The sequence below is a fragment of the Mustela lutreola genome, chromosome 8 (assembly GCF_030435805.1).
Source record: "Mustela lutreola isolate mMusLut2 chromosome 8, mMusLut2.pri, whole genome shotgun sequence".
Taxonomy (NCBI): domain Eukaryota; kingdom Metazoa; phylum Chordata; class Mammalia; order Carnivora; family Mustelidae; genus Mustela; species Mustela lutreola.
In genome coordinates this window covers 70,253,907-70,279,547 of record NC_081297.1, presented here as the reverse complement: position 1 = coordinate 70,279,547, position 25,641 = coordinate 70,253,907, and the positions used below count along the sequence as shown (strand labels likewise).

The window sequence follows — 25,641 nt, the reverse complement described above, 5'->3', positions numbered from 1 at the left end:
TTCCTAAATAACCTGAAGTCGTAGTAAGCGGCTCATTGTCGCTCGTAAACCATGTTCCACAGTGGGATACTTGGGGGACGCTGTCTCCGGAGTGCACAAGCGCAGTTCGGGGAGGGTGACGTGGGCTTATTATGCTCCATTTTGAATGCGGTGTGTGCCAGCCACATCACCTTATGATTACAGCTCATTTCAACCAGAAGGTCTCTAAATAAATTCTGGTTTTGTTAATCAACAAAGGTATAATTATGTCATCATCTGTTGTAGGCTTTTAAATCAATGATTCTGAAGCAGATTGTTCTTTGATATTTCCATCACTTTTTCATGAGCTTGCCTAGGGAATGTGGGTAGTTAAAAGTTGAGCAACCTGGGCTGACTTCTGATGCCTCCTGATGGCAGGATGTTTATGGTTTTTCTGGATGAGATTGACTGTTGATCTGGTGAGAACCCCATCTAATGAGTAAATGAGGACCCTCTTTTGGAAGTCTGGAGGCTGTGAATATTTCTTTTTCATGAGCCCCAGCTTTGACCAGTCCTCATCTATTCAAATGTACTTAATTGTGTCATTTTGGTGTGTATAATTCTCAGAGTGCTTATGATTCTTAGAGCACATTCTGCTTCCCATAGCACATTCTGCTTTTTAGAGGTCCTTTGTAGTGACTTCTGAGACCCTCTGTGGCTCACTGTGGCAACTCTTGCCCCTAATTGCCTTCCAGACACCAGTGGCGGTGTGTGTCAGCTTTAGCTGCCACAGTGGTTCCTAAATTTGGCCGTGTGCTAGCATCACCAGGGGGTTTAAAAGAATACTGATGCCTGTGCCCCACACCAGCTTAAGTCAGAATCTTTTGGGAAGGGGACCAGGCAATGGTGTGTCTTAAAAGATCCCCCCCGCCTCAACACTAAGTTGAGTGCGTCTACTAAGGAACCAAGATTGAGATGAGCAGAGTGTGGATCAGGACTGAGGTTGGGCAGGGCATGCTCACCCTTTGGGCAATGGGGAATGGGGCTGAGGTGTCTGGGAAGCTGTTTTGAGGAAGGAGGGAATGGAAATTCTAATAGACTCCTTCAAGGAAGTAGCCATCTAGACAGAGGGGTAGAGTCTGTCTACCCCTGGAGGGCTTGAAGAGAGGAAACTCAGAGCAGGGGGTAGAACATGGGGCCTAGAAGGGCTGCCATGTCATTCCCTTATGCCCTGGAGCAGGCAGAGCCACACTGTGAACAGATTAGGATGGGGAAAAAAGGGACAACTCAGCTAAATAGACAACAAAAACTCCAAATTAGTACACGTTTAGTTCTCCTGCTCACTGTCTTCTGTTCTCATGTTGAATACTGCTGATTTGGACATGGATTGTTGGACAAACCAAGGCCACTGAAAACCTCATTAGAGCAATGTTAAGTAAAAGGCTCCGTCTCCCTGGTTTTCCTCGCGCTGAGCATTCATACCTTGACTGTAACAACCAGGTATTTTTCAGTAGGCTCAGACACCGTGATGTATCCAGAGGCCTCCCTTAGGCCTGCTCTTCTGTCCATTTTCAGCACTGCTGGTACTCCCTTGCTCCAGCTCCAGGACCTGGATGAAAAGCTAACTATGCCTGTAACCCGAGGGTCGGCTTTTCAGCTCAGGAGCTGCTACCAGCTTCCCTCGTGCCTGCCTCTGGACATTGTCTGATTCTGTACCCTGGTGCCCACGTTTCTATTCGGTTATCTCCCTGGATTTGGTGATTGGATTTTTTTTTCATCTGGCTGAGCTGCTCTAAATAAGCCTCAGATATCTGCAGAGGCTCAGAGTTGGGATCCCAGTTCACACTCTGATTGCTCAGGTCCCCCTCCTGGCTTCTGGTTGCTGGAACATGTACAGGCAGCCATTGTTGAGAAGTCCAGGGTTGTGTCCCCATCCCCATCTCCTGCCCTGTAACACACCTGTTCACAAGTCACCACAATTAAAGATCTTATTAAGGTGTCTAAAAGTACATTTTTGAACTCGAGTGAACCTAAACTTTGTATTGAATATATGCATTTCTGTCTATAGACTGAGCATTAATATGCACAATACTCAGTTTGGTTTGATAGCAACTTCCAGTTCTTCCTCACACATATGGTTAAGAAGGTTGTGTTCCGGGGCGCCTGGGTGGCTCAGTGGGTTGAGCCGCTGCCTTCGGCTCGGGTCATGATCTCAGGGTCCTGGGATCGAGTCCCGCATCGGGCTCTCTGCTCAGCAGGGAGCCTGCTTCCCCCTCTCTCTCTGCCTGCCTCTTCATCTACTTGTGATTTCTCTCTGTCAAATAAATAAAATATATATATATATAAAGAAGGTTGTGTTCCTCCAGAATGCAGAATTTCTCTCCCTTTCTCTTCAGGTTCAGCAAGTGTTCACTCCCCACCTACAGCATCAAGTGCTTCCTTAAATCCTTCTACCTGTGTTTATGTAATTTCTTGAAGCTATCAGGATTCCAGAGATGGTTTCTGATCTTCAAATTTCTGGCTGCTGATGGTTTCATCTGTTGTCAAACATTGTGCAGTGTTTCCCACAAGCCGATTACAGCTTAGGACAGGCAGTGTGCTAGCTCCAGGCTTTGCAAGGGATGGTCTCTACAAGGGAGAGTCTATTTTTAATGAAAAAAAAAAATAGGTCATTTGATAAAAATATCCAGTCAAACCATGATCTCTTCATTCAGGAGGAGTTAAAAGTGAATACTTTGGGGCTTCAAAGGAGTGCTTCTTTGGTTGGATGTGGATTTACCTGTTAACATTTGGCTATAAAAATAATGGCAGGAAGTTGATGTTTGACAGCAAAAATAATTCTAGTGTAAGTAAGAACTTCAGAAAAGAGCCAGAAGAAAAAGAGAGCTTACAGAGCCTTGTGTTGAATCAACAAAACAAATCTCATTACAGACAAAGGTACCAGGTATGGATTCATGGAAATGGAATTAAAACTTCAGAAGTGCTGTAAAATTATAGGATATTAAGGTACAGCTAAATCAGTATTGACTTCTGAATTACACTATTGATGAGAAGCATCATCTGTATTTGATGAGGAACTATTTTGCATGTTGTGATGTGTATGTGAGTGCATGTGTGTGTGTTTGTGTGTGTGTGTAGGAAAGTGGAGCAAAGTTACAGGAATTCTGTGTTAAATTCTAAAATTAGAACTGTAGGGATTTTTAAATGCTGTATTAGATTCTGATGAGAGCTGCATGTTTTGAGGTAAAAGCAAGTCTATCTTTAAATGTCAGTCAGGAGTTTGGCTTCTGTGATGGTTTGTTTTACTTGTCAATCTGCCTGGCTGTAGGTTCTAGCTGTTTAATCAAACACCAATCTAGAGGTTACTGTGAAGGTCTTTTGAGATGTGGTTAACATCTAAAATCAGTTGACTTTAAGTAAAGGAGCTTGCTGTTGTTCTTATGGGTGGACCCCATCTGATCAGTTGAAAAGACTGCAGAGCAAAAACAGGTTTATTGGGGAGAGAAAAAGTATATATATATTCTTCCTAAAGACTGCAACATCAGCTCCTGTCCAAGAAATTCCAGCCTGCCAGCCTACCCAGCAGCCTGCAGACCTGCCAGGCCCCACTGTTGCATAAACCCATTTCTTGAAAGAAATCTCTTTATTTACGTGTATGTGTGTGCATCTCTCTGTCTACCTGTCTGTCTACCTATCCATCATCTCCTACTGGTTCTGTTTCTCTGGGGAACCCACTGACAACAGCTTCCTAAATGGAAAGTGTTTTGAAAATGTCACATGGATAATATCCAAGAAGATGCTGGGATAGAGTGGGGTCTGTTGTTGTGATGCTCCCATTTCCGTGATGTTTTACAAAACCGACCTCGTTGAGGCTGTGCAGAGCCTCCCTGACACAGCCGCTGTCTGCCCCCCCCCCCCCCGCCGCCCTCCCCGGGCCTCCCTTGTTGCTGCTCCCTTTCACATGCATGATACCTTCAGCCCTCTTTGCCTTTGTGCGTCGGTTGCCTTCTACTTCAAACACATTTTCTCTCCTCTGTCCCTTGTCTGTGAAGCCTGCCGTTGTCCCTGCCCCCCTGTTCACACCAGATGAGGGGCTCTCATCTCTGCCTGTCCTCTCCTTTAGAGCATTGGCCACATCGGGCTCCATTGATTGGTTTGTGTGTCTTTTTTCATTTGCTAAATGGTAGTCGCCACGTTTTATTCATCTTTGCATTCCCGGCACCTAGCACCGTTCCTGGCATAGAGGAGGTGTTCAATCAATATTGTTGAAAGACTGAATAAATAGCTCACCCTCGCCTTCAAGTTAGGGTGCTGATGACTGGGAGGTTTCTTAAGAGGCTGTTCTTTTAAGGGCTTTGTATATTCCTTGGACTTGAGGCTCCTAAAGAGAAACCCCCAAACAGACCTTTAATTCATACCCAAGGCTATGCTCTCAGTATTTGGTGGTGGAGGTGGAGTTGGTGGTGTGGGGGATGACATATATGCTGAGCAGATTTAAGCCTATCCTGCAGAAACCTCTGGCATCACATGTTGGTGGTATGAATGCTTCACACACTCAGAATTCAGTTTGGGGCCAATTGATTTTAACCTTTCTAATGAACGGCTGTTCCTAGTCTCCCTTTCGAGGTTTTATCCATCCAGTTGGTCTTAAACTTGGTGCCTTTCCTAGTACCCTGTGGGGTCACTGGGATCCATTTTAAGTACCAGCCATAGAGAAAGCTGCGCCACAGGGTTCGTCTACTGTACCTGTGTCTTGCTGCCACACAGTGTCGCTGTTGAAGTTTGTACCTATATAGTTGCCTGCCTGTCCAGCAGGGGTGCCCTCCCTGGCCCAGACCATGCATAGGCCAGGAGCGCGTCCCTTTCTCCAGAATGGCTGGCTTCAGAAGAACTCCTACCAGTCAGACTGAAACCAGCTCTCCTACCCGTGCTGCTGAGTGCACAGGCCCATGTTGGCTGCTTGGCCACCCACTTTCCTTACAGTTTTGTTTGGAGATCTCATCATTCTTCCTTACCACTGGGTCTGATCTCAGGTCTTGCTGACAAGCCTCTACACTCCCCTGCCCTGGGGACCAGCTGTACATGTCAGGAGGCTTGGAGAGCTTTGCTAGAGTCACAGAAGTTTTTTACACTCCCCACTTCCCTTGCCCAGCTATGTTCTTGTCTTAACCCAGGGAGCCACTGGGGGATTACCTGAGTGATTCTTCGTGCATCCGAGGGAACAACTGCTGTGAGGTGACTTTCTGCTTCACGCCTTGAAATAAATGAAGCAGATAGAAATTTTTATGGGACTTCCAAATGACACTTGATTTAGTCTCTACCCTGTCAAGCATTTTGTATATAAAAATGGTAGTCTTTGCACTGGGTGAGGCAGTATCATCACTTGCGTAAAGAGATACCAAGAAGCATGAGTAGGTAAGAAGCAGAAAGATGTTTAAAGATGTTAAAGATTCAATAGCTCATGGAAGCAACTCAAGCCATCTAAATTCCAAATGCGAATTGTCCATAGGCTTTAAAACAGGGCTAAATTACATTGTAGGCCCTCTGTGCCCTTCACTACATCATTAATTTTCAGCTTCCTCTTTTATTATTCCTTTACATTGTCCTTGTTCAAGCCAGGCTCTTTCACTAATTGCACTGCTCTAACACACACGGCTTGATCACCCTTCGGGCGTCTTCTGCTGTTCCTCTGCTCCCTTTTGCGGCACCCTCTAATCCACGTTATGGATGCTGGGCTGATTTTTTGCTATCCCAGTGTTTCTCCTAGAAGAGGACAGTAATGAAGGGCGCATAGGTGGCCCAGTTGGTAAAGTGTCTGACTCTTGATTTTGGCTCAAGTCACGGTCTCAGGGCTGTGAGGTCAAGTCCCACATCAGGCTCCTCACTAGGTATAGAGTCTGCTTAAGATTCTCCCTTTTCTTCTCCCTTCCTAAATTAATTAATTAATTAATTAACTAAGCTATAATTTTAAAAAAATGACAGTAGTAGCTACCATGTTTTTTTTAATTTTTAGAATTTATTTTTCACCTTTGCTTATGTTTAGTATCTACCTGGCAAAATAAGTATGAAAAAATCGCCGTAAGTACAAATCATGCTTCTTTAGACATATGGGAAGCTTTGTAAGACTTCGGTCTATTTCTAGAAAAAATGAAGATGAATTGATTTTAGTTAAAAAGTAATAATTCATTACACCTTAAAGTAGTTATATATTAGTGGTGTTGTAATTGAGCATGTGCTTTGGATAGTGTCCTTTGTTTCCAAAGTTAACAAAAAAATAATAATAAAATTCTGTTTCGTCAGGATATTTAGTTGAGTTACCCTTTTTGAATCTTTGAATCACTTCTTGAATCTCTGATCATTTTTTAAAAATTTTTTTATTTTTTATAGCTACCATTTTTTAAAAAGTTTTTGTTTTGTTTTGTTTTGTTTGTTTGTTTTGAGAGAGAGAAATAGAGCATGGAGGGGAAGGGGCAAAGGGAGAGGAGAAGCAGGTTCCCCATTAAGCCAGGAGTCCTAGCCCTGAGGAGGAAGCCTGATGTGGGGTTTAGTCGCAGGACCCTGGGATCATGACCTGAGCCAAAGGCAGATGCTTAACCAAGTGAGCCACTGAAGCACCCCAAGAGCCACCATTTCTTACGTCTCTTCTATAATAATGATTATTTTTGTCATTTAAGAAATACAGAAATAACATACCTACACAAAATTACATAGGACACATATGTACAGCTTAATTTTTGCATAGTGAGTTGTTATAGGTATTTTTACATGAACACCCGTGTTCTCACCATTCACGTTAAGCACCAGTGCTGTTGCCATCATCCCAGATGACCTGCAGCTGTCTTTCCTGATGATAAACCCCTCTATCCTGCCCTCCCTCCAGTGTAACCACTCTCTCACTTTGATACCCTTCACTCTTGCTCGTAATACCTCCCCAGTGACTACAGTTTAGCTTTGCTGTTTGTGAGCTTCATATACTTGTAACCATACAGTATGCTCTCCTTTTTGTCTGGCTTCATTTATGTCATGGTTTCTGAGATCCATCCAGGCTTTGTATCAGAGTGGTTTGTTTTCATTGTTGAATAGTCTCTATTGTATGATAAAGCCATGATATATTTATCTTTTCTTCTGTTGATAGATATTCAGGCTGTTTCCAGTTTGAGGCTCTTATAAATAACAATGCTATAAACATCTCCGCACATCTCTCTTGGTGCCCGTGTATACATCAGGGCCTGGAATTTTCCAGTGGGAAAGTTTCTAATTATAAATTCAATTTCGTGGATAGGTATAGATTGATTTTTTAGTGCTTTTTGTTCCTATGTACCTTTTGGTAATTCATAAGTGTTTTTCTAGAAATTTGCTTTTATCTAAATTTTTAAAATATATGCTCACTCTCTTTAATCTCTGCAGGTTCTGTAATGATGCCCCTTTATCATTTCTGATGTTGGTGCCTTCTTTCTTGGAATTTTTTTTTTTAAGATTTTATTTATGTTTTTGACAGAGATCACAAGTAGGCTGAGAGGCAGGTAGAGAGAGAAGAGGAAGTAGGCTCCCCGCTGAGCAGAGAGTCTGATGTGGGGCTCGATCCCAGGACCTTGAGATCATGACCTGAAGGCAGAGGCTTTAACCTAGGGAGCCACACAGGCACTCCCTTTCTTGGAATTTTGATCATTCTTGTTAGAGAGTAGTCAATTTTAGGTCTTTTCACAGGACCAACTTTGCTTATCCTCTCTATATTGTATATTTCTGTTTTCTTACTGTTTGTTTAATTAAATTCTATTTTTCTTTTGTTTTTTTTTTCCCTCTCTAATTTGAGGAAGACTTTTAATTCATTAGTTTATTTAGCAGTTCTTCTTTTCTAATATGTTAAAATTAAACATTTAAGCATTGTTTTAGTTGTATCTCACAATATTTTCATTACTATCCAGTTCAAAATATTTTCCGTTTCCCACTGAGATTTCTGTTTTCACTCACATGTGATTTGGACACGTGTCTCTTGGTTTCCAAATATCTGGGGGTTGTCAAGTTGTGTTTTTATTATTGATTTCTAATGTAGTTATATTATGGTCAAAGACTATCCTATGTAAGACTCAGTCATTTAAAAGTTTTTGAGACTTGCTTTGTGGCATTGTTTATGGTCAATATTTCTAAATGTTCCTGTTGTATTAAAATAATGTACATTCTGTAGTTGTGTTAGTCTTTTATGTATATCCATTAGATAGAATTGGCTAATTCTCTCATTCAAATCCTTTATGTCCTTACTGATTTTTTTTTGTCTGATGATGTCATTGGTTATTGAGAGAAATATGTCACCATCTCCTATTATATATGTGAATTTGTCTACTTTTTCTTACCCCTTGTCAAATTATTATAAGTTTCTCTATTGTATGGGCACATCGTATCTTCCTGATGAGATGAACCTTTTGTTATTAGTAAGATTCCCTTTTAATCCATAATAGTATGTTTTGCCTTTAAAATTTGATATAATCAGTTATACTAGCTATACATTTTACATAAATAATAGCTATATATTTCTTTTTGTTATTGTTTGCATGCTATCTTTTTCAACTTAATTTTTTTTTACTATCTTACTTTCAACCTTTAAGTAGCCTTAGTTTTAGATTTCTTTTTTATGACAGCATATATTCAAATTTTGACTTTGGCAGTATGAAAAATATCTTTATTCTATCCTCACACTTTCCCTCTACTTTCCCTCCACTTGTCCCTCTACTTTCTGCATTGTCCTTTCCCTCTGGGTGCCTCATTTTTGTTTAGTTTTGACCTTTTTTTTTTTCTTGCTGGAGATTTTTCTCAAATATATGGCTATGTCCAATCTCTGCTCATTTTTAAGAGGGGACAAGAAGAAGATGATTAGAAAGTCTCTGTGCACAGATAAGCTTAAGACAGGAAATTCTTGAGGAAGGGGGTTGTCATTGGTGAGTATTTAGTAATTCACTGGGAGACCTCAATTGTTAATAAGGTTTTGGGGGAGGGCAAGGCTGATCTTTGAGTTTTCAACCCAGACAAACAGCATTGTGGGTAATGGGACTCACAGATATATAATTTATAATGTTATATGCAATGTATAAAATACAAATATTAATTATAATATTATATACAAACTTATATTTTTACAGCTCCTATTTTTAACTAAAGTATATAACTCTTTGCCTGAATTTCTGCAGATAGCATATGTCTATCTTCAGTAGGTGGGGTGAAAGTCATTTTCCGGTTTTATTGGCTGAGGGATGGTACCTGGTAATCTAACTCCTCCTCATGCAGGATTTCCAGCTTCTGTTTTCAGGTCTGTCCTTCCCTCTCTCCCCTTCTGAAACACTGAGCCTTCTGTTCTTGAGTATTGTTGAGGTTCAGATGCAGAATTTAGCTCCCTTCTTAATGCACATCCCAGAAGGATTTAATCATATAGAAAAAGTTAAAACTATGTTCATTGCCATTCCTTAATTGTCTTTCCAAAATTTTATTAAATTTTCTTTTCTGTCATCTCTTTTTCTACTCTGCAGATTTGATTCTTTTATTCCTAGACAGTACCTTCTGGAGAGGGGAAAGCTATCTTCTCACATGTAACCCTGCCTCTGGACTGCTGTGATGTGGGGCACCAAAGGAGGCCCCTGGGAAATAAGGTCTTAAGTTAGATGTCCCTGTTGAAGCAGGGACATCTGGTTCAAGGACAATGGGCAGGTGTTGAAATGGAGGGAATCATTATAAACAAAGCACAACATATTTTATTCCTCGCCCTATCTGAATCCAAAGGTATGAGGCTATTGTACATGAACAAATGAAAGTTAAACGAGGTATTTCTCCATCACCTCTGTGGTTAATTGAGGTTGTAAGGAATCAGCTGCACTGTGGATATTGGCGTCTGATGGCACAGGCATAGTGTAGTAATGTGCATGTATTGGTGATTGACCTCAAAATTGGTGAAAGTGACATAGGTCACCGTAATAGAACCTGCAGCAATATCTTCCTTGCCATTGGCACAGAAATCAGTATCTTTGGACTTTGGCACACTGTGACAACATGCATTGCAGTAGCAGACACTTGGGTAGGCATCAGTAGAAGAGAGGATATCTTTGGAACCATCTTCAGCAGTATTAATTTTAAAATAGCACCATGAAAGCTGAAAGTACTAGTTTCAGAAGCACAGATTCAACTTTCTGCAAATTCACTGAATTATTTGGGAGGAACTTGATGGGCCTAAAATGTTCACAAGATGGGTGGAAATTTGGCTTTATTTCTACCCTCCCCCCCACAGGCTTTATTTCCATCCTCCCCCCCACGAAGCTATCAAGATGTCAGCCTCGTGGTTGTCGCTGAGGGTTACCCATAGGAAGAGGTGTGAGTGCTGGGTCACAGTTCCCCCCAGTATCCTCACAGCTTCGAACGTCTCTCCCCATAGGCTGTGTGGGCAAGGCTTGAGGTGCCTGACTTGAGTCTTGACAGAATGTGCAGCAATTCCTCCTGCAGCAAGGGGGCCCCAGGCAGCTGGGTGGGGAGCCTCCCCGTCCATGGGAGACCACCACGAGGCCATGCCTTATCCCATCCCTCTAGTTCCAGTTGAGTGCATAGCTTGTACAGCACACATTGCAAAGCAGAGCATGAAATTCTTTATTGTGAAATCAAATGAAGCTATATAATTAACAAAATTGCAAAGCAAATTTATGGAGCAATAAGAATCATGTCATTTCTAATTTGAAGGGCATTTGATAATACTTAGGCATTGTTAGGATAAAGAAATGCCCCATGGGCTCAGCTCTTCCACAGAGGGTCTAAGTGTGGAGCTGGCTATGGGTGAAAGGTGTGTGCCCTTTAGCATCCGAGAGTACTGGACACCTGGAAAATTTGTGAATCCCAACTCTGCCACCCCACGTCATTCATACCATTGGCAAACTCACTTCCAAGGCTCCCCCTAACAAGTTCCTGTGAAACTCTCTCCAGCTCTTTATTTTACACCAAGTCAGGTTGGCTTCATTGGATCTTTTTGTTACCTTCTGTTGACACCTTGTAGCAGCCCTATAAAAACCTTTGATATGTCAGAAATGTAGCCTCCACTCTCTCTAAGCTACACTTTATCCATCTTTATTTTGTCTTTTGTCAACACTTTCTATTTCAAAATCAGGTTCCTTTTAGGCCAACAAGCTAAGAGATGTCACCTTTTTATCTAGCTTTTTATCTATGAACCACACAGCTTCTCCCCCATTTATTGTCAGTTGTTTGACACTCTCCTAGTGTGCCCCGCATCTCATGAAATGGAGACACATTCTAACAGATTGGTTTTATCTAGAGCCTGTGTGCCCATTTTTTACCTGGTGCTATTCAAAAATCCAGCACAGTTATGAATTTTGTACGTGTGAATCATACACTGAGATTTAAACTGAAGTCTCCCTGTTGTCTTAGGCAGTGGGGTAGAGAGTAGGTGCAATGCATTTATCCTTGCTCTTCTTAGGAGTCTTTTGAAAATGAGTATCAGTTTTTCAGCTACTGGTGACTCTTTTTTTTCTAGCCAGTTTAATGGCTTCCCTTTCTCAAAGGTTTTATAAGATTCTTGTATTGTTTAAATTGAACTAAAGATTCAAAAGTACATTTTTAGGCTGGCAAATGATTTTTTTTTTCCCCTTGGCAAATGATTACAACTCTTTTCATTACAGTGAGTGAAAACTCAATCCAGTGAGCTTAGGAACAATGATGGGAGGCAGTAATTACTAGAAATTAACAGGAGGTATCTCATGGAATCTCATGGTTTGTGGAAAATGGTGGAATTAGACCCCCTCACCTATGGTCTGTTATCTTTCTTTTTTCCTCCTTTGAGTGAATCAATGTACCTCTATCTTCTGTCTGTCTGTCTCAATCCCTACTTCTCTCTTTCTGCAGACTTGAGTTTCCCAGTGCACAGGACAGAATGTGGACACATTCCTTCCCCCCCATCCCCTCCGCAGTCAACCTTGTAGATAAAGATTTCTGTCCTTTTATCTTTGAATCTTGGTTCTTAATTACCAGAAAAGGAAAAAAAAATAGGCCACTGTCAGAGTTGGATATTATTGTATACATGTGTCCATAGGCTTACTCCTGGAACCCTGACTGAGAAAGCGTGGTTGTAGGAGAGAAGAAATTATTAGACAAGAAATACTGGATGATAATGTAGAAAGTGACCACTTAGCTCTGAGGTGCTATTCCTTTCCCTCAGCAGGCCCATGGTCTAGCATATAGTGAGACATCAGTAATTTTTTGTTTAGTGAGTAAATGAAAAGAAATAAGGTAGATGCTTATCTAATATAAATTCAGATGCTGCAAGAAGGGTTCTTGGTTGGGAAAATAGCCCCCACCCCCTTTTCTATACCTAGAGCCTTAAAATGTCTTCAACAAGAATGGGAAATAGATGATTGGGAAATAGTGTTATGTAGCCAGCTATGGGGAAGAGAATGAGAAGTGGTTGAATTCTCAACCAAAAAAGGAGGAGGAGAAAGAGAAGGAGAAGGGGAGGAGGAGAGGGAGGGGAAAGAGAAGAGAAAGGAAAATAATTATTATACTATCACAAAGCTATTATGCTTTGAATTTGAAAATTTTGTAGGGAGTAGAAATACAGTCTCATTTTTCATGTTTATTTTATTACACACAGTGGAAAAATTATAGTTTCTGCCAAAAGTTAATTATTGTATTTATGTCCCAGTGTTTTCATTCCATTATTTCTTATCTATTTTGACCTTTTAACAGCCCTGAACACTTACCTTTATTGAAAAACATCCATTAAAATTAAACTTGCTTTTGGTTCTTCTTTGAGCAGCATCAGAATCTTAGCAGAATTTATAAGTTATTTTATGCCTCCCTAATTAGTTTGGAAGGAAGCATCATTATGTAGGATAAATTAATTAATGCCATTCTGGCTCAGCTTGTAATTCATTTTACAATTCAGATATATTTTATCTGAATAGTTATAAACACATTGAATGTTATTTAATATTAAAATGTGATCAAGTTAGATATGAAATTAATTTTAAGTAATATGTGGCTCTCTGGATTCCCATGAGGATTTTTTTGACGTTCTTTTAACAAAAAGTTCAGGACTTTACATTTTTATTCTTCCTGTTGTTTTTCCAGTGACTTTGGTAAAGGTGCATTAAGTGTCTTGGCTGTGTTTAATTCATTAAAAGTAGAAGATAAGCCCATTTTGGGCATCCAATTTGATTGCATATTCCTGGAGTATTTGTGAAAGTGAGGGAAAAAAAAGTGAAGTAAGATAAAAAAAACTTGGAGTATAACCACAAAAATTCTGTAACTTTAAAATTAGTTTTGAGACTTTATTATTTTATAGTCTGGTAAACTTCTAAATTTTGACTTCAAAGAAGAAACAACAAATGTAGCTTGGCAGTATCCATTTGAAGGGCAGTGAGACAAATTTGTTTTCTTTTTTCAGATGAATAAAGTAAGTGTATTTTCCTATATAGCTCTTGTATTTTTTGGGCCAGCAAATTGGTACAAAAAGCTACATATCAATATCTAGTCTCATTTAAAAGGATTCTTTTATTTATTTACTTACTATAGTTTGCCATCTTTCTGTTAAATTTTTATTGAGGTATATTTGATACATAACATATTAGTGTCAGGTGTGCAACATAATGATGTAATATTTGTATATACTGCAAAATGATGACCACAATAAGCTTAGTTAACATTTATCACCATATATAGTTATAATTTTTTTTTCTTGTGATGAGAATTTTTAAGGTCTACACTCCTGGAGTGTCTAGGTGGCTCAGTGGGTTGAGCATCTGCCTTTGGCTCAGGTCATGATCCCTGGCTCCTGTGTTGGGGTTGAGGTTCCTGCTCAGTGGAGAATCTGCTTTTTCCTCTCCCCCTCTAGCTCCTCCTATCCCCCCTCCCCCTGCCCCTTGTGCTCTCTTGCTCTCTCAAATAAATAAAATCTTTTTTTAAAAAAAGATCTATACTCTTAGTAACTTTCAAATATCCAATTCAGTATTATTAAGTATAGTTACCATACTGTATGTTACAACTCCATAGCTTATTTATTTTTTATATATTTTTTAAAATTTTAATTCTGGTATAATTAACAGAGTGTTATATTAGTTTCAGGTGTACAATATAGTGATTCAGGAATTCTATACATTACTCAGGGTCCATCATGATAAGTATATTCTTTAATCCCCATCATGTATTTCACCCAGCTCCCTCCACCTTCCTTTCCTCTAGTAACTATCAGTCTGTTCTTTATATTTAAAAGTCTTTTATCTGGTTCGTCTCTTCTTTCTTTGCTCATTTGTTTTGTTTCTTAAATTCCACATATAAGTGAAATTATATGGTGTTTGTCTTTCTCTGACTGATTTATTTTTTTTAATTTATTATACTCTCTGGATCCATCAGTGTTTTCACAAATGGCAAGATTTCATGTTTTGTTGTGGCTTAGTAATATTCCACATCTTCTTTGTCCATTCATCTATGAATGGACACTTGGGCTACTTCCTGAATTTGGCCATTGTAGATACTGTTACATTAAACATAGTTTGTGCATGTATTTTTTTTTTGAACTAGTGTTTTCATATTCTTTGAATAAATGTCCAGTAGTGGAATTACTGGATCAGGTGGTAATTCCATTTTTAATTTAAAAGGATTCTTTTAAATAATAAGATTCTATAGATAGCATACAGAGATTTTATAGTGTTTTGCTTGGGCTCCTGGGTGGCTCAGTGGGTTAAGCCGCTGCCTTCGGCTCAGGTCATGATCTCAGGGTCCTGGGATCGAGTCCCGCATCGGGCTCTCTGCTCATCAGGGAGCCTGCTTCCTCCTCTCCTCTCTCTGCCTGCCTCTCTGCCTACTTGTGATCTCTCTCTGTCAAATTAAAAAAAAAATATTCTTAGTGTTTTGCTTTTTTTCACTATTAGTCAACTAAATTACATTCAAATTAATTTACAATGTGTAATTGCAGAAAGTCAAGGATGTATTCTTCATTTTGATTTGATTATATTCTTGCCTCTAGATTTTTATTCTAGAAGAGGTAATAAAAATGATACAATGATATTCTATTCTTTATTAGAACATCATAATTACATAGCCTACTCATCTTTGATATTTCTTTTTGGTTTATGTTATATTACAGATTCTTTCTTTTTAATCTTTTATCCTTTTGTCCTCTTCTTAGTTTGGCACTGGTGTCAGATGATCTAAATAATTATAAATGAACCAATTGACCACTTAATTCATTTAAGTATCTACTACAACCCTAAGTTGTATTATAAGCTGGGAAAAAATTTACCTGCTTGCCCAAACGAAACATGTTCTTTTTAAAAAAAAAAAATATTTTATTTATTTGAAAGATAGAGATGACAAGTAGGCAGAGAAGCAGGCAGAGAGAGCGGGGAAAGCAGGCTCCTTGTTGAACAGAGAGCTCAATGTGGGACTTAGTCCCAGGACCCTGGGATCATGAGCTGAGCCAAAGGCAGAGGCTTAACCTACTGAGCCACCCAGGCGCCCAATGAAACATGATCTTTATCCTTGATGAGCTAAGTCTTGTGGGAGACAGGGGCAATGGGAGAAAATCATTAAAATTCTTGAGGAAGGTGATTTGATACTGATATATATTGAAAGTGTTATGGTAATACTAGGGAAGGGGTGGTTTTCAGGGGTAATGGCAGGAGATTTCTCAGTGGCCAGGTTGAGTTAGTGATCTCAGTCCAGAACAAAGAGGATGGCATTCTAAACAAAGAACACTGAACACAAAGATAATAAGGTTAAAAAAAAAAAAAAAGATACTAAGGCACATTATAGAGTAGTGGGGTGTTTGATTTCATGGTGAGGTAGGGGATCGAATAAAATGAGGTTGTGACATGAAGAGAAACTTGTCTGAAGGAAAGCCTGGCTTGGCAGAGTGGAGAGTCTTCTTACCCATGCTCTACTCAGGACTGTTTTATTTCACAAAGTGGGAGCCAGTAGGCTAGAGGTCCGCCATGTTTTATATGCCTATAATGAAATTGTGCTAGAAACTTTACGTTCTTATCTCAAAAATGTAAGAATCTTAATCTTCAGGAGAACTGTGTGCGAAATTGATGTTTTCATCCCCACTCTACAGATAAGGGAATGAGTTGGTCATTTCTCCTGGGTCATAAAGTGGGAGGGGTAGTTTGCAAACCCAGGAATTTCTGGTTCTAGGACTCCTTCTTTTGGTATAATGTTTTCCTTGCCCAGGGGTCACTACAGTGGCAATACACAGTCTGAAATAAGAGGAAGACAGTCACAGAGAAATAGGAGGCCATTGCTTTAATTTAGATTACAGAGGTTTTTGAAGAAGATTAAGATGTTGGTAGTAGTGATGACAGGAAAAACAACATAGATTTGAGAGCCTTTCAGAAGTAATCTTAGTGATTAATCAAATGTTAGGAGTAAAGGAGGGGAATTGCTGATATCCTGAGGTTTCTATACTGAGTACAGATGAGTTTCACTGAATGGGCTGAAGCAAAGCAAGGGATGAAAGGATTGGTTGATGTATGGAGAATTTATTAACAGGCAGGGTGAGTTTGTTCAGTGAAAATGCCATCTGCAATCTTCTTACGCATGTCTTTCTTATAAAAATGAGAAGGTATATATGGCTGAAGTTGGGAAGTTTGAAATAGTATTTTATCTGTAAGTGTTGTTAGGTTCAGATGTGATTTTAATTATTCCAGGCTAGTTGTAATCATCGTCTGCAGGATTTTGACATTCCAATGCATCTTGCTTCATAAGTTCATACCCCAAGTCTTTCCTGGAAGGTTCATACACATGTATTGAGTTCTGTCCAAGCCTTTCAATAAGGAAGAACTAAGAAGTTTGAGCAAAAATACTAAAATGTGGTTATTTAGATAATAGTTCACTAAATGACTCGATTAAAGGCTGTTAATCATTTCACCACAAACAGAAAAAGATTGGGAAAATATTAATATAATAAATCTAGGTTTAATTCCTGGTGCTCTGTAGTGACAAATTTTTTTCCTCAATGTCGTTAAGAGTACTTAAAATTTTTGCTTTAGTTTCATTGTGTTTAATGCAGGACTGTACTCCTGTAAGTCAACTCCTTACCCATGATTTACTTGTGTATGAAGCCCCCAATCTTGTTTATGTTGCCCAAACGTGGCTGGGAGAGACAGCTGTGACATTATGAATCCAGCTGGCCACAGATGGATCTTTAGTGAAGCATGACTCCATATTGGTTTGGTGATCTATGTTTACTGCCTCCTGTTAAACTTTCAGAGACTCAACTCCTAAATCACCTGGCATTGACTACATTCACGTACACATAAGTAATAGATTGAAGTGAACTGGAACTTTTGTTGCTAGTGATCAAGTCTGTCACCTATAAGATCAATTTACTAGATTATAATTTTATGGACTGTTTAGCTCACGTTAGAATCCGATTAGTTTATGCCCATTTAGCACATGGTTTTCACCAGGTACAATAGTCTTGATAGCTTTTCAGGCTGTTTTGATAATGATGAACATTTCCAAGACCCTGTATGCTGAAGTCTCCACACATCTGTTACGGATTTGACAGTTAAACTCGAGATCTCAAGAAAAAATAAAAACCAAAGTCACAGCCTGTAAAGAAATTCATTTAGAATTTTTAAAGAAGGTATCAAAGATTGGTATTTACCAGGAAGGCTGGTAGAACTGCAAGATTTTCTAGATCTATTCATAGTGGAAATAACTATCTAAAATAGAAAACAAACAAAAGATGTATGAATAGTTGAAATAATTAGCTAAAACTCCAAACAAAACTAAAACATTAATAGTGCCTCTAGCAAATAATATTTAATTCTAAATCACTCCCCAAAACATTGGGTATGATGCTGCACAACAACTGGCTAACATTGCTGGTATAAATGTATGCCCCCTCTGTCCTTTATAGCCAGAACAGACACTATCGTTAGTGTTAATGGGTAGGCAAATCAATGAACTAGCACTTGCAAATTTTGGTGACAGGTTGCATATTTGTAATTCTGTATGTTTGTCTAAAGCAGGAAAAGTTGGAATACCTACTACCTTTTATATATCACTCTTCACTTTTATATTCATAAAGTTATTTCATAAATTGTCTATGCTATCTCATCTTCATTGTTACCATAGCATTCAGTACTCACCACATGCCCGCAGTTCAAATCTTAGTTTACTATGGTTTCTGTGATTTAATATACATAGATCTATCCATACCATATAGAAAACAATATGAATAACTTGGTTTGCTTTGGTAATTCATACAGTAAGCCAATGTTTATTGATCACATACTATATGCAGAAAGTGCTCTAAATGCTAGGGAAATCAACAGTGAAAAGAATGACCAAAATAGCTCCCTGTCCTCCTGGAGCTTATTATCTAGTTTTAGACACTGTTTTTCCTCTTGATTTTTGGTAGTATGGCCCTGTTTCTTGACATCCTAGTAATATTTCATTGAATGATGTTTGGTATATATAAGAATGTGTAGAGGATCTAGATGATATTTTATTCTTCTGGAAAATGTTCATTCTTTCCTCTGTTAGATGGGATGAACAGAAGCTGATCACCTTAATGCAGTCATGGGATAGAGTGGGTAAGGACTGATTCAGTTTCAGTACAGACCCATCCATCTCTGGTTTTCTCTCTCTTCCTACCCTTCTGTGTGTTCTCTTGGGCCGTTCCTTCTGGCAGGCTCTGAAATTATCAGTAGTCCTCTCAACATGGTGAAATTGCCAAACCTCTGCTATGCTTCTCAGAGACTCTCTGCTTAGTCTCTTGGCCCCCCACGCCCCCCAAACATAATTCATAATTTGGCAAATGTCTTGAAAGTAACCCCAGCTGTGTATCATGCTTCATTCCACACCCCTCGAAGATGAGGATCTTAGCTCCTTAAGTTCCTAATGTTTGTCTCTCCAGTTTGCTGAGACGGCCCCTGCCCCAGCAAAGCCCAGATTCTCATCCGCTTGCCTTGCATGCAGATTGCATGCAGCTGAAGTCCCCAGAGAAAATAGAACTAACTTTTCCACAATTCCCTCCAGTCTGGTATCTTGAATTTTTTCTAGTTCTTATGGCTTAATCAGCTCTCAGGTTGTTTTAAGCAGATTTTGAGGGGCAATTTCTGTATTTTATTTATATGTTTTAGTTGTTCTTGGCTGGATCATTAATCTCTTGCAAACTTATCCATTTTATCCCTGTTTTTAGGTACTGAAATTAGAGAATGAGGTCTTCTTTTAGACATATCTATGTTACCACAAGGTAACAATTTCCATCCTAGCTCAAGGTATTCCAGAACTAATTGGCAAAGTAGGCAGGTGGGGATGTGTCATTGAACACATCCTTCAAAATGTCACTGAAAGAGCTGGACAGTTACTAGAGCTAATACTCTGAAGTAAGCTGAGTTCACTGCCCAAGAACTGTTCACCAGTAGTGATACTGAAGGGAGTAAGACCAAGCTGTCCAAGTTAACTTAGGGGCTTTCACATGGAGGCTGCTCAGATTGGTGAACTCTGTGGGAGTCCAATACGTGAGGGTAGCTCTTATGAGCTGCAGCTTCTGCATGCTACTCTTGATTCTGTTATGAATTATCCTGAAAGGAAATAATTCTCCATCTTCATAGTCTACTGAAATACTGGGAAGTAGATATTCTTTGTGTGTGTGTGTGTGTGTGTGTGTGTGTGTGTGTTTTTAATATCTCACTAACCCTTGTAGGAAGAAGATATAGAGAGCATAGTAGTTAAGTGTCTGAATTTGGGAGTCAATCAAATTTAGATTCAAGCCTTCTCCATTTACTAGATGCTTGACCTTGAGAAAATTGCAAAAACTCTCCAACGCCTCAATGCCTTATCTGTGAAGCAGGAATAATGATACATCTCATTGCACTGACATGAAAGCTCTTGGAGACATTGTACTTAAAAGTGCTTATAATGATCTCTGGAATGTTGTAAACCAGCAGTTTATGGTAGCTATAATTATTTTAGTTATTATGGAAACCTATGGAATAGAGACTCAGAATTTTGAGGTGAGAGCTTAGGATTTTTATAAAGATCTTCTAAGGTAGGTGAATGAAGCTTGTGGAAAAAAATTTTTCTAAGAGTTCATAAGTTTATTTTTGCTAGTAAGTTAAACTACTTAAATATTTGTTTATTTTATGGATAACAAAACTATAAGAAAGAACTCCAGGAAAAAACCAACTGAATTGGGATGATTTACCTCTCAGTGACTTCAAAAAAGTATTTCTTCGTAGTTTCACTAAATAACAAACATCATTTTCAACTGTATTTTTTATTAAATTTTATACTAAATTTGTATTAATTTTGTATTGATCTAAGAAGAATCAAGGTTAACTAATAGTCTAAATTGTACAGGTGTTATCACGTTTAAGAAAAGGAACAAAATTCAACGTAAAAAAATTTGAGTGAAAAATACTTGGAGAGAGAGAAAGAAAGAAATTTGATTCCTAATTACCATTCATTAGTTATGTGGTATTGATTGGGCAACTTAAGTGATCTCCTTGTGTCCCAGTTTTCCTGGAAAAATTGTACAATGATAAAATAATACTAGGATTTTCTTGAATATCAAATGAGGGAAAGGAAATGAACATTACATGCAATAAGCATAGTCTTGTTCTTGTATTTAATGATCAATTGTGCCTTTGAATCTCTCTTTGGGTCATGAAGACCATGAAGCAGAAGAATTTGTGACATAAAAAGAGATGATATTAAATCTGGTTATTGGTATTTAATAATTTAAACCACATGTTTTTGAATGAAATTTTACATTTCTTTATTGTGTGGAAATTTTCTCAAATGAACATTTTTTTGACCATCGTTCAGGTATAATATTATATCCAAAGCCTAGTCCCAGTACCTCTTCAATGGTTTTGAGTCAACAGAACTGGAGGAAAAACAAGCTTTTCTCTTCCCTTTCAAGTTACTCTGATACAGGAATTGTTTCCACTCTCTGCATACCTGAGTGAGCATGAAATGATGCCGTTACTGAGTATTTCTGTTTGATTTTTCAAAAACTGTTGTCAGTCTTACAACTTGAAAATGAAATGCACTTGGTAATTGGTATAGCCACAGTCAGTCTTCAGATCTAATTGGAACTGACCCAGACACCCTCAGAAGTCTTCCTAGCCTTTCAGATCTGTAAGCATATGTGATGCGACAAAGGCAGGAGAGCATGTTGAAAGGGGGGGAAGTCCCTTTGCGTGTTGTTGAACCAGAAGTCTTTGATACGGCTCTCTCAGTCTGGACAATGTCTTGTGTGTTTGTTTCCACAGAGCATATATCATTACAGACTATATGGGCATCCGAAATGAAAGTTTCATGAAATTAGCTGCAGTAGGGACCTGGATGGGGGACTTTGTCACAGCCTGGATGGTAAGAAATTTTGACTTCACTCATTTCAAACATTTGATGGAGGAAAATGTTCATAATGTTGGATAGACACTGCTTTTGATGGGTTTAGAGTAAAAGAGTTACTTCTCTCTTGAGTGGAACAAATTCACGAGTACAGATAAATTTAGAGATTATTTGCAATATCTTTTTACCTTAGGGGGAAAAATTCATGCAATTATCATATTAATGATGGCTGCCCACCAGGAAAAATTTGTTTATGACATAAATACCTGTGTATCTATCTGTATACATATGAGCATACCAACATACACACATTAATGACATTAACAGAAACTTCCTTGTGATGTTCTAAATAATTTTGTGAAGATTATTGTTTTTGACCTGTGCAAGTTTCAGGTAAGGAATATTGTCTGGCCTGTCTCAGAAGACCATATGAAAGATTTTTAACAGCTGTTTTTATTTTTAAAAATTTCTTTTTCACAACACATCTTTTACAATTTTATTCATATTGTTTTATTTTTATTTAATTTTTTGATTTGAATACTGGTGACACCCAGTTAACATTAGTTTCAGGTATACAACATAATGAATCATCATCTCTGTACGTTATGCTATGCTCACCACAAGCGTAGTTAGGGCTTTTCAAATAGTTTTCTACATTTATTTTCCTCATTGAACCTACAAAATTAACTTTGCATTGCTAGTATTTATTATTTTAAGCCTACAACAAATAGACAAACCATATTTCATGCTGAGCTCATCTGCCAAGAGAGTAACTTCCTGTTTCATTTAACATTTTTGGGGGGGCACCGGGGTGGCTCTGTGGGTTAAGCATCTGCCTTCAGCTCAGGTCATGATTCCAGTGTCCTGGGATCGAGCCCTGCATCAGGCTCCCTGCTCAATGGGGAGCTTGCTTCTCCCCTGCCTGCCATTCCTCCTGCTTGCGCTCTCTCTTTCCCTCTCTCTCTGTGTCAAATAAGTAAAATCTTTAAAGCATTTTTTAAATTCAGGTATGGTTAACACAGTGTTATATTAGTTTCAGGTGTACAATGTAGTGACTCCACAGTTTTATACATTTCTCAGTGCTCATCAAGATAAATGTATTCTTAATCTCCTTTGTCTGTTTCACCCCCCCACCACCACCACCCACCTACCTCTCCTCCAGCAACCACCAATTCGTTCTCTGTATTTAAGGGTCTGCTTTCTTGTTCGTCTGTTTGTTTGCTTTTGTTTTTATTTCAAGTTTTTATTTAAATTCTAGTTAGTTAACATACAGTGTAATTTAGTTTCAGGAGTGGGGTGCCTGGGTGGCTCAGTGGGTTAAAGCCTCTGCCTTTGGCTCAGATCATGATCTCAGGGTCCTGGGATTGAGCCCTGCCTCAGGCTCTCTGCTCAGCAGGGAGCCTGCTTCTCCCTCTCTCTCTGCCTCTCTGCCTACTTGTGATCAGACTGTCAAATAAATAAATAGAATCTTTAAAAATATAAATATTAGTTTCAGGAGTAGAATTTAGTTGTTTATCACTTACATCTCACACCCAGTGCTCATCACAAGTGCCCTCCTTAATGTCCATCACCCATTTAGTGTCCCCCGCCACATCACCTCCATCAATCCTCAGTTTGTTCTCTGTATTAAAGGTCTGGGTTTTTATTTGTCTCTTTTTGTTTCTTAAATTACACATGTGAATGAAATCTTATGATTTGTCTTTCTCTATCTGACTTACTTTGCTTAGCATTATATCCTCTAGGTCCATTGATGTTTTTGCAAATGACAAGATTTCATTCTTTTTTATGGCTGAGTAATATTCCATGGTATATACATGCCATGTCTTCTTTACCCCCCAAAAACCAAAACACTCATTCAAAAAGATGTATGCACTTCTATGTTTATTGCAGTGTTATTTATAATAGCCAAGATATGGGAGCAACCCATGTGTCCATTAACAGATGCATACCTCTGTTTTAACCATTGGATTAATGAAGTACAATATGTAGCTTGAAAGTTCTAGGTCCTATGAGTTTATAAGAGAATCTCAGAGTACAAAGAGCATAACTCTCATAAAAATGGAACATGTTAACCTTTGTTGACACCTCTCATAGGTGTAGTTAATCATAATTGGCGTTATTCATCTTCACTTGAAAATGAGAGGACCTACCAAAGGTGAGGGTGCCCTACCTAAACAAGACTTGCAGGGACATGCCCCTATAAATAGTGTCCCAAGGAACGATTGTTGCAACTGTTACTGCCCTTTCTGTGGATAGCTTTGTCTTACCTGTGGATACTTTTGTGTCTTACCTAGAACAAATGTTTTCAGGAGACAGGAAACCTGCTACTACTGTGATCATCCTCTAAAAATATTAAGGAACTACCAAGGGGTTTTTATAGCTCATTTTTGAGCCTCCTCCTATACCTGTTCAGTTTTAGAATGTTAATAGAACAAAGTACCAAATGGATCCCATTCCATTAACTTTAAAATCTAGTTTTGAAAACTGATTTATTTTATTTGTAATCAACTAGATAATAAACCAAACGTCAGGGAACATGGCTGACTCAGTAGGTAGTACATGAGACTTTTGATCTCAGGGTTGTGAGTTTAAGCCTTATGTTGGACACAGAGCTTATTTAAAAAAATGCAAAAAATTCTTCAGGAAAAAAAAAAAAGCCAGATATTAAGAGAAGGCTGCCTCATGTCACAAATTTCTGTTTCCATTGGGAAAAACTATTTAGAAGGAAAACTATGTCCCTTCTAAAACTATTTACCTTTTAGAAGAGAAAGTAGAAGGAAAACTTTAAACATGTGATTTCCATGAAATATAAGGTGATACCTTTTGAAAAATTTCTGCACTAACTGGGATTGTGATATTCTTTTTTTACTGCATTTTATGGTGAATCTGCTTAATAAAATGGGAAAGAGAATTCAGAAATTTGGATTCTCTGACCTTGTTACATCTGGCTTGATCTTCCACAAATAATAATGCAATCCACTGAGCCCCAGTTTGCACATTTCTTTAAGGGGGCCAATAGTTGTTATCCATGTTATAGGTTTTCTATGAAGATGAAGTATGTGGTCCCGTGATGCTGGCAGTGCGAGGGAGATATAAGTGCTTTATTGCAGCTGTTCATGTTTTTCCCAGCTTATTCCGGGCCTTTGGTCCAGTTTCTAGACCAAGGTCTGGAGTTTTCTCCAGTCACCCGTGTTAGAACACACTAAGGCAATATGATCCATTACTTCCTGACTTCCATGCAACTCTGCGCCTGATCAAAGTTAGGGGAGAAGCACCAGACCAGCAAGCCCTAGGACCTTACGCTACAGTTTTCAGGCTTAAGTCCACCATTTGATTCAGAAATTATTTTCTTTCCCGTGACGACATCATTATTTGTTTGTGGCCCAATTCTATCTAAACCCTCCCCAGACTTTCCCTCAAGACATTGTTTCTAATACCATATGTGGCTCTGCCCCTATTTATTAGTTTTATTTTTTTAATTGGGATTTTTTTTCCTTTTGAATTATAAGGTGGGGTCCAATTTCTAGGACAGCCTTGAGAGGAAAACGCCTGGGGCACCTTCGACCAAAGACCTTTACCTTTTCTAACTGGATTTCTACTGTGGACTCATCTGCCCTACTCTTGTGGCTTAGCAGAATACAAATAATTCCACAGTTCACCTGTGGCTTTTCTCTCCCTCTGAGGTCTGGCTGACCTTCATAGTTTTTCCTAAATCTACTACTGTAATGCCTTCTATTTTTGCTAGCTAACCTGGTAACTTTTTACCTTTTTCAATGCTGTAGATTACTGTGATCAATACTTCCAGTACCACCGAGGTAGGACAGGACTGAGAATCAAGAAAACTGTGTTTGAGGTTTAACCTAGTAGTGTGATCTTAAGTCACTTCACCTTCTGGGGCCTCCCATGTTTTTCTTTCTGTAAACGGAGAGAGAATCAATCCAAAGTCCTTTGCTGCTTATGTTATATGAAATATTGACCTTTCCCTGTTAGACACAGAGATAGAAATGGCAAAAGAAACACAGTGCCCTTCTGATTTGAAAGTACAGTCACAAAGGGAGGCTCCCAGAGCACATCATTTCTATTCCCATTTTTATTCACCGACTAGGTGGTAAGTTTCCATATAAATATTTATATGTCTACATATGTGTGCATTGATAACATTTTAAAAAATAATAGTTTTCCTCATGAGAGGAGTCTGAGGAGCTTTGACCTTCATTTGTCTATAGAATTCTCATCATGAAGTGAATATCAATGATGAAGGTGACTGTCATGGAAAAGTAAGTGACTATTTACATTTCCAATAAAAGTGTGCCTTTTAATGTATTTCTGAAA

At 38.7% G+C, this 25,641-nt stretch overlaps 1 protein-coding gene across 3 annotated transcripts in view; it reads left to right on the top strand.

Annotated features, from left to right (window-relative positions):
• Positions 1–25,641, top strand: part of TMEM117 (transmembrane protein 117) — a 500,039-nt gene that overhangs the window by 227,806 nt on the left and 246,592 nt on the right. For all 3 annotated transcript variants that reach the window (XM_059185591.1, XM_059185592.1, XM_059185593.1), the window contains one exon: positions 21,228–21,327. In XM_059185591.1, coding sequence (XP_059041574.1) covers positions 21,228–21,327 — 100 coding nt within the window. The remainder of the gene's footprint in view (positions 1–21,227; positions 21,328–25,641) is intronic.